The sequence below is a fragment of the Cupressus sempervirens genome, chromosome 2 (assembly GCF_028749045.1).
Source record: "Cupressus sempervirens isolate cs-2001-9-10 chromosome 2, ASM2874904v1, whole genome shotgun sequence".
NCBI lineage: Eukaryota > Viridiplantae > Streptophyta > Pinopsida > Cupressales > Cupressaceae > Cupressus > Cupressus sempervirens.
Window position 1 is genome coordinate 766,818,410 of NC_143119.1, and position 15,739 is coordinate 766,834,148.

General features: G+C 33.6%; 1 protein-coding gene across 5 annotated transcripts in view; it reads right to left on the minus strand.

Moving 5' to 3' along the window:
- Positions 1-9,472: 9,472 nt before the first annotated feature.
- LOC149575708 (serine/threonine-protein kinase TOR-like) overlaps positions 9,473-15,739 on the minus strand; it is a 378,229-nt gene continuing 371,962 nt past the window's right edge. For all 5 annotated transcript variants that reach the window (XM_089815479.1, XM_089815475.1, XM_089815477.1 and 2 more), the window contains 2 exons: positions 9,916-10,029; positions 9,473-9,804 (listed from right to left, as the gene is read on the minus strand). Coding sequence is in view for 2 of the 5 variants with exons in the window: in XM_089815475.1 (XP_089671601.1) it covers positions 10,011-10,029 (19 nt within the window). In the remaining 3 variants the exon portion in view is untranslated. The remainder of the gene's footprint in view (positions 9,805-9,915; positions 10,030-15,739) is intronic.

Sequence of the window (15,739 nt, forward strand, 5' to 3'; positions counted from 1 at the left end):
TATAATCAGATTAGGTACAATAAAATGATCAATCAATTGTTCCTTGCTAGCAGGATCAAATACAGTTTTCCAAGGTAATAAAATTGCATATGCAGATGTATGTATGTATTTGTATGTATGTATATATATGTGTGTATGTATGTATATACATATATGTACATATGTATACATACACACACATGTGTGTGTGTGGTTCTATGTATGTATATATATGTACAAAGAGATCTCGTGGATTATGGATTATAAACAAAAAAAATGACATTAATCATTCCCCATTTCTTTTGATTGATTGTGGAGAGTTGCACACGAAAGAGGCTGGAGAGCTCTAAACGTTGGTGGAGATCAATGCAGATCTAAGATTTCATTCTCATTCCCTTGTGATCATTGCATTTTGTTGTCGTGCCCTTGTAATCTCTGCATCTTGTTGTCGTGCCCTTATGATCTCTGTATATGTATGTATGTCTATTTGTATGTATGCATGTATACACACACACACATGTATGTATATGTATATATACATACACACACATATGTGTGTGTGTCTATGTATGTATGTGTGTATATAAACAAAGAGATCTTGGTACAAAGAAAAATAATAAAACTCACTCAACACATATCATGGCCAGAGATGCGATAACAATACCCATTGGTAAGTAGATTCCTCTTTTTCACTCTCATTTTTCATGTGTTTATTTCTTAGGGGGAATTTTGTAATATTGGATTCATTTTATGTAGGAAGTGATGAAAATATTCCTTGATGTACCCGTTTTAGATGTATGGGAACACTAAGGAATTGTGATGAATTGCTCGTGAGCAATGAAGATGGACTTCCCCTGAGAGTAGCCCAACTTCCAAGTACTTTATAGATTGATACTTTCTTAAAGATTTTAGACGTTTGGGGGGGTGGGGAATGAGCTTCCACCTTGATGTGATTGACCCTGATTAGTAGAGAATATTAAACTATTCTCCAAACTAAGTGAAGCTCAACATTAGCCTATGATTGCTTGACAACTAATTGTGTATATCTCTTGGTTTCAAGCAATGTAGAAGGAGACCATAGTTCAATATGCAATCTCAATTCATATGCATACGACATCAAGTGGAGTTGAAAAATGCAACAAGTTTACATTTTTTTTAGAGGCCTTTAATTAGGTATTTTAAGTTATAGACCATCATGAACATTGTAACTTTGACTCTTGCAGCTAGAGTTCTAATCTTCATTATGGTCTATAATTTTAAAAACTTAATAGACCTATTAAATAAATGTAATGGTGCTGCATTTTTCTAGCTACACCTATTGTCCATGCATATAGAATGCAACTGCATGTGCATTCTTGATTAAGAGTGGCATAATCTTATTTTGGATGTGACAGATGGAAAAATGATGTCACTTTTGCAAGTTTGGAACCTTTTTTTGTACTTTAAAGATTGATCATTTCTTAAAGATTTTAGATGTTAACAAGGAATTTAGATGTTGTTGGGCGGCGGGGGGTGCAAATGAGCTTCCACCTTCATGTGGTTGGCCTTGATTAGTAGAGAATATTAAACTATTCTCAAAACCAAGTGAAGCTCAACATTAACCTATGATTGCATGACAACTAACTGTGTGAATCTCTTAGTTTTAGGCAATGCAAAAGGAGGCCATAGTTCAATATGCAATCTCAATTCATATGTATACAACATTAGGTCGAGCTAAAAAATGCAACAAGTTTGTATTTTGTTAGAGGTGTTTAATTAGGTATTTTAAGGTATAGAACATCACGAATATTGTAACTTTGACTCTTGAAGCTAGAGTTCTAATGTTCATGATGGTCTATAATTTTAAATAAATGTAATTGTGCTACATTTTTTTAGCTACGCCTATTGTCTATGAATATAGAACACAGTTGCACATGCATTCTCGATTTAGAGTGGCATAATCTTATTTTGGATGCGACAGAAAAATGACATGCACTAGAAGATGAGAAAATGATGTCACTTTTGCAGGTCTAGAACCTTTTTTTGTACTTTAAAGGTTGATCCTTTCTTAAAGATTTTAGATGTTAATAGGGAATTTAGATGTTGGAGGGGGGGTGGGGGGGAAGTGAGCTTTCAACTTCACATGGTTGGCTTTGATTAGTAGAAACTATTAAACTATTCTTGAAACCAAGTGAAGCTCAACATTAACCTATGATTGCATGACAACCATGTGAATCTAGAAAATAAAAATACTTAAAAAATATAACACCCACTTCAGGAGTAATACCCATCACTGAAATTGGGATCAGAATGGTTGAAATGCGTGTTAGGATTAGCCTATGGTAGTTGCCCAAGATAAAATCCCAAATTTTTTTTCTTCCATGTTATTTTCCACACACTTCAAAGCCCCCTTCAAAATACACACAATGTGGCACATTGCCTTCGAATAAACATTTTGATCTATGATTTTGATTTGTCTTTCTCTAAATCTAGATGGGGATAATATTAGTTTTAGGATCTCTGCAAATGTAATAACATTATTGTAATTCTATGTGTTTCCATTGTAGATTTCCAAGATATATATAAATATATTTTCAAGAGGCATGTCTTGTGAAGAGACATATATATATATATATATATATATATATATATATATATATATATATATATATATATATATATATATATATATATATATATATATATATATATATATATGAGTATGTCTAATTAATGATTGTCAATAAACATAGAAGGATTAACTCTAGGATTATTCAATTTGATAGAAGCTACAACTTAACACTCCCTCTTAGCTCAGGAGGATTGTCATAGAATACATTATCGCAATAATCTTAGAATGTCATATTAAAGATATCAATATATATTATCACACTAGATGTTACCCTTTGATAATACAAGAAGTCTTAATCATATCATAGTTGTGATCCTTCTATTTATAGTAGACATTGCTTCACAAAATGTGTCAGTATAAACATGCCAACAATATTGGATTCTAACAATGATATGTATATCAATTGTTTCCTACCACAACTATGACTTAGATACAATTGAGGCTATCTCAACACTCCCTCTTTAGCAATGAGGGTTTGTAACATCTTCATACTACTAGGTATGAGTACCACTCAAATGTAGTTGATAGAATATCCACTAGTAGTTTCAATATATAGAATTGCTAACATCCTTAATACTCCCTCTATAATCACTTATATGCATAAGATATAACAATGAGAATCTTAAAACAACTATGGAGAACCACCCGCCAAACTAGAGGGACACACTAATGTTCTCAACAAGAGGGCAAACAACCCAAGAAAACACAGACCATCAAGATTTACATTTTGGTCCATTCTTTTGAGAATGCAAAGCCATATCAAATGAAGGTTTGGAGAATTTTTCTTTTTTCCCTTTATCTGAAGTCCAACCATCCTCCACTTTCCTCGCAACTTTTTGCCAATCCCCACTAACCCCCAAAACCTCTACAATAGAAGAGCCAGAAACAATGTTCTTGAAAGAGTTAGCAGTAGAAGGGACAACAACAAAATTCTGACTCAAAGCTGCCAAAGGGTCTAGAACTGCAGAGTTAGCAGGAGATGGATCATTAGCAACACTTTGAGTCAAAACCCTTGTAGGGACAACATGCAAGAAATGTAGTAGTGTGTTAACACATGATTTAACTGTATAATTTTTGTGTTTCAAGTTACCTTCTCAATGAATATGTACATGTTATTAAGACACATGTCTCTTGTTAATATCTAAACTCACATCAGTTATAACAAATAATATTTACTCAAGGCATTATCATGATTATAATATATGATAATAATATCGGTCTATCTATATATACTTAATAAGTTATTATCAATAATATCAATGCTCTATGATCATAATAGTGAAGGATAGACATAAATGTTTAAGGTTGATAGGCCATTCAAACATTAAATTTAATCAATTGAAATCATCCAATCAACGTTAAAATCATTAACATTCCACCTCTCCACTTCTTAGAATATATTCTATATTTATTAGCCGATAGGCTATTCTAGGCGGGAAACCACCAGAAAAGCATCATTGTCATATGCCGATAAAATAAAGAATGAATGAAGGATTTTAATGACGTCCATAAGACCATTGGTCTAAGGGACCACAAATTAGAAGCATTAATCTTGACTCCTTTCTAGATCCAACCTTTTGCTAAGAATCTTGACAATCAATTCCACAATTTGTCGTATCTTATCATCATCAAACAAATTGTGTAAAGCTTATGCCATCCCCTAAGATGACCCTATATTGGGCCCGAATATCCTCATATGTCTTGCAATTAGTAAGAAAGTGTCATTCCATCTCAACCACCACTTTTTCGTAGAATCTATAGATCCTCTTGTCCCACTCCTCTTTAGGCTTCTCCCATTTACTAGTCTTGCATCTGAGATGATGTGATCCAATCCCCAACTATGCAATTAACATCCTAGCCTTATATAAATAACTAACCCCATATATGCTTGATCCCCATGCTCCTTAGAAGGATTGTAAACTTTGATATAATGTGTCTTTTTCCAAACCATGTTAAGAGACCACATGACATTTTGAAAATTTCCCCTAACGAACTTCTTTATTTTCGTGTTATTGGTAGGACACTCTTGTAACTTGATATTCCACGTACTCAACCACTGTATGTTTTGTTTCATCCAAGTCTTTTTCCTACAAGCCAAGTCCTCTTGCATTGCTATTTTGGGCCAACTTTGGCTATCCATGTTGTCAAGTTTCCTTAAATAACTTATTAACTGAGTTATGGAAACCACCTCCTATGGGTACATACCAATTTTTGCTAACAGGATTTCATAAGATACAGATGCCTTGACCTTGATCTTAGTAGTGATTAGATATTTCTGGATCCTCTCTAGTCATCTCCACCCACTCTTTGTCATGTTGCCCCCCCTCCCCCCCAAACCTTGCAACCATAAAGAACAACTAGAATGACCAGCAAACCAAATAGAGTTTTCTTAGCCTTCTATATCCATAGCTCAGTGTTCCTACATCTATTTTGCAATAGATATAGCATTTTCCATCCCCCTTGCATCCTTTCAATTCTACATGTCTCTCAATTGAGCCTGTGGCTGAAGTCAATCCCTAAATATTTGTATTCTTTCACCTTTTCTAACGAGCTACCTTCAAAAAGAAAATCCAAATGTTTGTCCTTTCTTTTCAAAGAAAAAATCATGATTTTCATCTTGGATTTGTTCACCTACATCCCCACTTTTTGACAAAAGTGCTCTAATGCCTTTAAGTGATCTTTTAATCTGTGAGAAGTTTCTGATATTAAGATTAGATCATCCACATAAAGAAGAAGCTTCGCCACATAGCCAGCTAAGTGGACCCCTTCCCCATCAATTTCATCTAGCCAAGCTTCTAGTTTATCAATATATAAGTCAAATAAAGAGAAAAGAACAAAATAAAGTGAGAGCCCTATAGAAAAATGTACACATTTGGAAGGGGTGTACGAAAATGTGACCTTTCACTTTGAATTGGTGGGCCATGAAATGAGGTTTTGAATTGGGCGTCATCTACAGTGCTACTAGAATGCACCAATTTACAATGAAATATTCAACAAACTCCTCCTTGAACACTAAAAATGAATGTCGACTTCTTATAGCACAACTAGGAAATTACAATGAAAAATAAATCAATATATACATAATGGTCAGGACAATGTCTTGGAATTCATGTTGCATCTTAGTAATGACATAAGAGATCTTTAAGAATTTACATCTAGAATGATGCTAGAGAAGGGACTCACCTACTCGTTCACATTTGCTAGCGCATTGTTCTACACTAAGTGTTCATCAACATCTTTTTACCTCTTAGAATATGGACTTCCAGACTATCTATAGTTCACCTTTATAATTGTAGTCATCTAGATGTTATATGGCTTATAAAGATGTAATTCTATTTTTTAATTAAGTCTATGTCATGAATCTATCTAGAGTAAGAGAGAATAATTTTAGAATTAATATTTTATATCCTATTTTTAATAGATGAGTGATGGCAACTTTTAGACATCCTTATAGTGATTTAATTCAAATATTTTTCATCTATTGAACAATTTCTTATTATTTCTCATAGTTGAATTAATAGATTGTTTCCTGTTTCTTGTATGTCAGGCCTTACTTCATTTTAGATTATTGTCTTCATGTTGTAAAATATTATTCTCTATATAGTATGGATTGTGGAAAATTGCTATATGTAAATGCCTTAAAATTTTCTTTACATTTTGATCATCAAGAAAGCTACAAAATGTAATAGTTGACCATACCCCACACTCATTCAAATCATTTATGTTGAAAGTTTGAATTGCCATAGAGAATCAATTATTATGCACATAGATGTCCTTTACGTTGTATTAATCTAGTCAAAATTCATGTAGGAGATTTCTAGAACGCTTTTGATTACCATAGATAAGCACCATTTTATGACAATTAAAATTTTGTTTATCACAAATGGAATCTCCCTTAAATTAGTCTTCTTTAGCTCTTATCTCATAGAAGAGAGATAAAAAATGTTAAGAATAAACGTTTCTTATTATCATAATCATTCTACCATTAACACAATTGGATTCCTTGAGTACCTTTCTTTCCCTCCTCCATGCCATCATTTCTAGGTTTTACCTAAGAAGTTTTTTGTACAGGATCTTTGTGAATGTTCAAGCATGCCCTTTTTCTTTGTCAATGTCATTGTTCGTTAGATCTTTTAGACGACTACCATGTATCACAAAAACATTGACAACAACCACCAAAAACATAGTATACATGTCTAATCTATTGGATTAATGATTTAAATGCATCTTAAGACTTAAATTGCATGTCCTCTTGAATTGGATGATTTGTTTGTCCTCTTGTATTGGATTAAAATTAAATGTTAGACAATATAAGATAAGATAACTATTATGTTACCTCATTGCACCCTTCAATATTTTACTCAAGTATATCTTCTTATCGGCATAACCACTGCACCTTATTGTAGGTGTAATTGCTGGTAAGATTTATCAACAATGTATGATTTGTCTACTCTTATTTGTTGGGACAAGCTTTATCCACTTTCAATAATAAAAATAATAAATAATTTATGATTTTTACACTTTTCTTATTTGTTGAGGAAAGCTATATACAATGCATAATCTATAAGTGGTGACTACTATACTTTGTAACAATATAAAACAATTTGATGGATACAAATATTTAATAATTTGCTTATAGCACATATTTCAAAAGTTTGGATCAAATTGGCATCCAATAGGACGATGAAGAATTAGAGGTAGGTTCTTTAACTCGGAAATATTTTTAATGGAGCCTAGAAACAAAAAATTCAACATTGGATAAGGTCATTAGTTTTTGTGTGCTAATTTTGGTAACTACTATCATGTATGAAGAAATAATAAGCATTTTTTTTTAACAATAGCAAAACAAGGGTCTCGTCCCTTGTATTGCTAGTTTGGTTTCAATAGTCTTTTTTTAAAATTTTGTTGCAGATATCTTTTGTTTTTATGCCTTCGAATTTGTAAGGGACACATCCCTTGTTTTACTACTTTTAATAATCAAATTTAATAATTTACTTATAATACAGAAATTTAATAATTTGTTTATAACACATAGCTGCCCTCCTTTGTGCTGCTAGTTTGTTGTCAATAGTCTTCTCTTGACTTTGTTGCATATATCTTTTTTTTTATGCCTTCAAACTGTGGTTTTGTAAGGGACACCACCCTTGTTTTACTACATTTAATAATCAAATTTAATAATCTACTTGTAATATACAAATTTAATAATTTTTTGGAGCACATAGCTCAAATCTTTAGCTTACATCCGCAACTTATGAGAGGACAAAAGCTTATAGACGTTTTTTTAAAAGCAAGCATAATCTCAGTAGAGGTTAGAAATGAGAATTTCAACATTAGATAAGCTTATCAGTTTCTATGTGCTATATTTTGTGATTATTTACCAAGAAATAATAAAGTTTGTTATATCATTAGTTTAAATTTCAGTATCATTATGTTGTAGGTAACAAACTAGCAGTAAAATCTGGATGCACAAATATCAAAGCAGCCAAATAACTATTAGAGCCAACTTCCAAATAAGGTGATCCTGTGTTAAAGAAGTCACAGTTCAAGATCAACTAAGGGTTCCAAGAAGAAAATTTCATTGGTTACATATCTCCAATAGTCTTGACTACATGTCCAATGTATTTTGTTGCTTAAATTTTAATTCATGTACAAATGATACTGTCAGTTGATGTTTACCCATACAATTAGAATCTAAATCTCAAATTTCATTAGTGGTTGCTTCAAACATTTCTCATGAATGATCTAATTAAACATTCATCACATTTTCATGAGGCTAACAAACATAATTTAAAAATATATGTCACTCATTCTAATACTCCTCTGGCTCAAGCCGACTACACTATAAAGTTTACTCCACAAGAGAACCTCCGTAACTTAATATCCCATTTGCATAACTTTCAACAAACTAAATGGGCTATTTCATTTTAACTAGAATAATATTTGAATAGGACACCACGAGAACAAAATGGTGCCTCAGTAGTGGGCTCTGAGTGATAAGTGCTGATATAATCTTTTGTGATATACTGCAACATCATATAAGAAAGATCTTTAACATGTGGTTTTTCTATCATATACCAATGGATTTTATAAAGAACAGCAGACCTATTTTGTTTTTCCATGGCTATCTCTTCATAGGGAATTCCTGCAAATCTATAACGACTTCTTCTATGGCTGCTTTGTTTCTGGCAATCAATATGAAATTAGTATTATCCATACTTCGCTGCTTAGACCTTTAATATAAAATTACCTTGTAATAAGATAATATTGCATTCAAGTTATAACAAAAATGCCCAGAGGCTCCAAGTTTAAACTATCATAAACTGTAACCAGTAAACATAGAACTAAGAGATAATAGTAATTAATCACCATACATAATCAGTGGACAGTAGTTCTGAGAGTCTAAATCAACTAGATTTATGCCCTAACCTCCTCTTTCAACAAATATTCACTCCTTGCTCAGCTACCCCTCTTGCTGCTCTTCTCGTTCATGTGAAATTGAATATATTTTTCCTTTTTTTGGTTACCTTATGCGTAGTTTTGGCTTTGGTATTGCTTAATGTGGTTTGGTGTGTTCTTGGCCCAGTTTTCAAAATTAAAACATGTGTGTTTTCTAATCTGGACATCCAAAAGTGGCCTGGGCTGTAGGGGTTAGCCAGAAGTCCCCGTGACAGCTAATGGCTGGATCTGTGGACATCCCCTACGTCCCCAGCCACTCTCAGAGTCATCTTGGAAATGTTTCAGTTAATTCTGGATGAATTGAGGACTGGTGCAGTATTTCTAAACACCATCCCCATGTCTGCATACCATCTGCAGTACGAGTTCCAGCACATGGGATGTATCTCCATAGAGCATAGGTAAGATATGAACATTGCAAGTATCAAATGCACAAACCAAATATGATCATTTAATTTTCAAAAACCTCGTATACAAAAAGAGAAGATATGTTACATGCTCTTAACAGAAAGAGGCCATGCCCAATTGGCATCTTGCGTGTAAAAAGTACATAGGCTTTACATAATATACAATCCACTCTTTAAATACAATGGCAGATTTTGTACATGATCCCTTTTAAATGCACAAAGCAAATAAAGGCAAGACACAGTTTGAACTTTGAAGAGCATGCCTGGATATGTATTTCAGACTCTAGATCTGAATTCCATGTCATGGCAAGCCATGTGTCGTACCTACAAAGATGCAATCTTTTTATAGGCCATCTGTCCATCCAAAGATGTGTGTTAAAAACCTCAATGCTTTCTGTTTGACAACAAGAAAAAAAATTAACAGAAACATTATTGGTTATCTTGTAGTAATAATAGAAATTTCACCTTTACTGGCATGAAGACCACAGAAACTTTGAAGATTTGCTCGAACTAAATTAGAAGAAATATGGACAAGCTGATACAATTTTTTTCCAAAGGGATCACCAGAAAGGACACCAACTGAAAATCACACAAAAAAATCATATCAGCCATTTCTCTACTATTGAGACTTGAAAATTGAGAATTTTCTTCCACTAAGCAAAAAATAATGATTTTCTGCAGCAAGATTTTTGTTGTCATATATTCTATTTGTGTGGCTTATACTCCATCATGTCCTTTCTATAGAGCACCAAAATGCACGAGGAAATGGAAAGTTGAATTCGATATTTGTTTGTATATACTATATACAATTAACATCATTTCGCTTTGCAGTATAAATTTACTATCTCTAAGAAGCATCTCATAATGTGGCTTCTTAATACAAAATTCATGTGCTTGTTGATTTCCCTTGCAGAGGTTTGAACTTACATTGTAGTAAATTTTTTAATTGATTTTCTGTTTGTCCAATGCAATTTACCTTTGCTTCTGGCAGATGTTGCAGGAAAAAGGTCAGAATCAATCATTTGATTTTTCTAGGTCCTTTCATAAACAAAAATGTCATCAACTAAATGAGAATGCAGTTGCCATGACAAGGTCTCAAAATCAGTGATAATGGAAGTGAACATGCCACACATCTGGGTAAAGATAGAGGTATCATGACCAACAAAGCATAGAGCCCAGACTTCTTGAAGATTGTCTTATGGGTGTTTGAATGGGCTATGCAGATCAGGTGTTATCCATAAGCCAATCTGAGCTTCAAGAAATGTTTTGCCACACTGAAGCTGGTCCAAAAGGCTTCCAATTCAAAAAGTGGGTGGCAATTGTTCTCAATAACTTTATCAAGGGATTGAAAATATGACTGACCACAACTCATTATGTCTTTCAATGCCCATTCCCAGGTTCTTTCTATCAAGGTCTCTACCATTGGGTTATAGTTATTTATCTCGTATCAATAGTCATTTAAGATCTTGATTTCTAATCATCACATCGTGTGGCTGGAGGAGTTTCCAAGCATTCAGTTGTTGGGAAATAAAGGTTTTCATATCAATAATTATGCAAGAAATGTTGGGTAGCATGATGCCTGATTTGAATGGTCCCTTGATTGAGCACTCTTATCTGCACTCTCATTTAATGTAGGGCATAAAGATTAGGGAACCGAGATATCAGAGAAAGATCAATTAAATATAGAATCAACCTTAATGTAGGAAGTCTTGAGCTCCTCCAGACCATTACAATTTTGACCGTAGGTGGTGAATAATTATCATTTCCATGTTAGCTTCTCTGACTGCTATACTAAAGGTGTATTTGCAAATTTTTGACTGCTATGTTAAAGATGTATTTTCAAATTGGGTTGTTTGACTGCTATATCCTATTAGAAGATTAAGTACTGACAGAAATGAGTTATAACAAATTCGATTGTTTGGCTGCTATATACTATTAGAGAGTATTGTGAATGTCATCAAATGCAACTCATCTAAATCCTCTCCCTTGCATGAGGAATCATCCTAACGGAGAAGCCTGAGTGTTCAAGAAGCAAGGCATGATGAACACCAACGTTATTTGGAACAACTTGATAAGTTTAAGCATCTTCTTAAGAAAAGACTCATGAATTTTCCTTCAAAAATGTCAAGGGGTTCATCTTCAACTGCTGCATCATCCATATCAAAAAAGCGGTGAAGCACTTGATGCAGTTACAAATTCTAAGATACAGGTGGATACTTGATTCTGGAGTTTCATCATATGGTGTCATCTCAAGGTATCTACTGTTCATTACACATTTTGATGGCTAACAATACATATATGCATGCCTATTGGAAAGGACCTATTGACGTGGATGATGGATCATTAAAGATTTCTCCGTGTGCCTTCATTACCAACCAACATCCTTTCTATCTATCAAATAAAACATGGATCAAGAAAGAGTGTTCAGTTCAGAACTAGATCTATCACAAATCAGGATATAGTTGCCTACACCTTCTCAGATTTTTCTCCTATTGCTCCTCCAACAGATATACATACTGTGGCATCTCTTATGGACACTTTTGAGAAGATTCATTATGGTCATTTGAATCTGGGTTTTCTCTCATCCACTAAGATTGTAGAGACATGTTGATGCTCCATCCCCTTGATCTATTATTACTTCTGATGAGACTTGTGTTGCTACGTCCTTGGCTTATTGGGATTCAATGCAATAGGTCATTCTATACCTTCCCGATACAACTACTTGGAATGAATACTTGAGAGACATTGTAAGTTTCTTTGTACAGACCCTATTTCAGATTTGGGAGACACTTTTGAGTGCATTCATCTTGGCTTTGATGGGGTTGATTCTTCTTCAATTGTTGTAGGGGAACATTTAGACCCATTTATTTTTCTCCACATGATCATCCATCACAATTTGACATGAGTGTGGATACTATTGAGCATCAATTGGAGGAGGCATATATATCTTCAAAGAACATACTTTTATCATTGGATTGTGTTTTACATAAGTCTCTACAAGGCTCTAAATTATCATCTTCATTAGTGTGGTTTGGGACTCCAAATTCAATTGCGACAATTTTCAGCATCAATATGAGGACACTCTAGCAAAATTCCATGACATCACACACGTCTATCTTCCCTCATCTTCCTTCCATGAATGGGAAGAAATCCTGCATACATTTTTAGTTGTGTTCCTTCCCGAGGGAAAGAATGTTGTTCAATGTGATCAGATCAGCTTCAGCATTTGTATTTGGCTATCTACCATTGTGATTTTCCCTTCTTGGTTATCTGTGATTATGGGACAATTTACTAGAATCTTTATGATCGTAACTTCTGGTATCACTGATAATGAATGCATTTTGGGAATTAATGACTTCATAATATCAGCACTGCTTACATAGAGACTGATCCCTGTGGTGTTCAACATAGTAGTTTGAATATGCAAGATAATGCAAAGTATTTATGGGACGATCTTTGATGTATTCAACATGGTAGCAAAATGAAGTATTTTATATTTACAACACATCCCTTGCTGTCTGATATGACAGTATAAATATGCAATTATGATCCCTGTGGTATCTAATATAACAATCTGACCTTACAAGATGGTCTCTATAAATCACTTACGGTGATTGAATGCTATGATTTGTGTGACGATCACCTTCGATGATCAAATTTCTCTTTCTGATACAACCCTTTTGAACATGCAATCTGTGTATTGATGTTTTATATGCACTTAATATTTGCAAATGGTCCTCTCTGATCTCATGCTTTAACCAAAAATAGCCAATATGGCAAGAGTTTGATATGAGCAGATCCAGTATCGATAAATAATAAGATACAATTCTCTAATGGTGCCTTGGGTAGACAAGTCGATAGAATAGGATGCGTCTTAACTCTTATGTCATGCCCCCATTTTGAGATAGAATTTTAATTAAATCATAGAATATATTAAATAAATAATGATAGTAAAATCATATATTAAAGTTAATATTTAAACAGTGTAATACAGGGACTCGCACCCCCCTCCCAAACCTCGAAGTACCCATCCCCGAGACGTCCCCACACCAAGTACTTGAATACCCAAGTATCCCTACCTCTGCCATTTCGGAACCATGCCACCACTGGGATGGGAACTTGAATTTCTATCTGAATTCTGGTTTTTGAATGTTACTATTGGGTATGTAATATGTTACTATGTTGAATGTTCAATGGTTGTAGTTCATGTTGCAATTTTTCCATATTCGAGTATTTTAATTTGGTATGTTCTACTGACATTATTTCATAGCTAGCATTTCAAATTCTATATGTATACTATATAACACCCCTCCTTGCCCCGTCCACCACTTGCCGCCATCCCCTGGCCGTCCCGAAAATGAGGCCCATTTTCCCCCATACCGGAAAGTCATCCCAATGTCCCCCAGTCCTGACATACCCCATTACTAGTGTTACACTATATTTAAATATATAAAATAAGAAATAATAATAAAATTAACTACAAGAATTTAATAATAAATGATAATAAACTTAAATAAGTAAATAAATAATATTTAAAAAAAAAAAACATAAATTAACTAAATCTAATGAAAGGTCAAGATATTTAATAAAGAGTTGTGACTCCTTCAAAATAAGATATATAAGGGAGCAGATTTCATTTTAAAAAAGAAGGAAGAAGAGAAGAAGAGAGGAGTTAGAGAAGGATTAATGGAAGAGGAAAGGAATTAGAAGAAAATAAGGGACTTTTTTCAAAAGGTTGTAATGATGAAAAGATCTGACTTTTTGAATGGGTTGTAATTATGAAAGATTGTGAATTTTTCAAACGGTTGTAATTATGAAGTGTTATGATGTTATGAAACAATTGGGATTATGAAGGGTTTTGACTTTTCAGGAGGACATAGATGACTATCAAGACAAGATTTATAAATCACCACTGAATAAGAAAATATGAGGAGAATCGTATCATAAGGAGAAAATAAAATAAAATAACAAAAGAGATATAATTGCATACCTCTTAACATATATTTAAAGTGAGAAACAAGGCAGCTTGAAAAGGTGGTGAAGGCATCCTTAAGGTATGTGTGTAAGTTATGTTATATTTTCAAAATTTTGTTTAGATTATTATATGATATGTCAATAAATACATGATTGCCTGTATTAATATACATGTATATGAAAATTTACAATAATGATATTTAAAGTTTTGATATTATTAATATTGGAAGTTTATATTAATCCAAAAGATTTGACAATGTGTTCATTAAATTAAAAGAGTTTATCAACATGTTATAAGTGACCAATATAATCTCCTAATGAGGTAAGTAATTGATCAAGCTCCCATAGTGCTAGTGTAGGGATTGCAGGCATCTCTATATGAATGGCTAAGTGCCATTGTATGTATTGTGATTGTCTCTATATGGCTAAATTTTTTTTAATGAAATCTCACAATGCCACTACAAGAGGTTAGTATAACCTCTGTAAAAATGCCTAGATGAGATTGATTTCTCCAATGTCAGTAAGTGAGATTGGTATAATCTCCATCGGACCAACATGTCGAAGATTGATGAATTTGTATAGTGTCAACCTAGGAGATAATTTCCATCTGACCGATATGTCTAAGACTGATATAATCTCTATAATGTCAATATGTGAGATTAATAATCTCCATTTAACATGGTTGAGATTGATATAATAGTGTTGGTACGAGAGGTGGGCATAATCCTCATTTGGCTGATACAACTGAGATTGATATAATCTCGACAAAGTTGGCATGTGAATTAACCTCCATCTAACTAACATGACTGAGATTGATATAATCTCCATGTGCCAAAATATCATGATGAGTCAACATATGCATATGTGATGAGCCTTAGATAGGGGATGTTCCTTCCAAGAAAAAACCTTAGGGGGTGCACTCTAGAGAAGATGGTGGAATAACTAAGGGTTAGGAAACTTGATTTGGAGACGTCCTTAGGGTTTAAAGTTAGAATTTGTGTAGCATTTGCACCTAGAATGTTATAATTAAGTTTATTTTTGTTTAGTTCTAACATTATTTTTGCAGCCATTACTTGTCCCAAGCTAACTCTATGTAATGTTTCGTTGTCCGATTTACCTTCGGGAATTGGGTTGCCCATGTGTGAGCCTAGCAAATGCCAGAATCCAATTCCAGACACTGCGTACACTAGGTCCCAGTAGTTGTATGGAGTAGCTTGAATAGGTCGTACGGTGGGCAATGGGAGATGTACGAACCAACTGCTAGATGAGGTTTAGCTGTACGGTAGTTAATGGAGGCTGTACGGTCTTGTGTAGA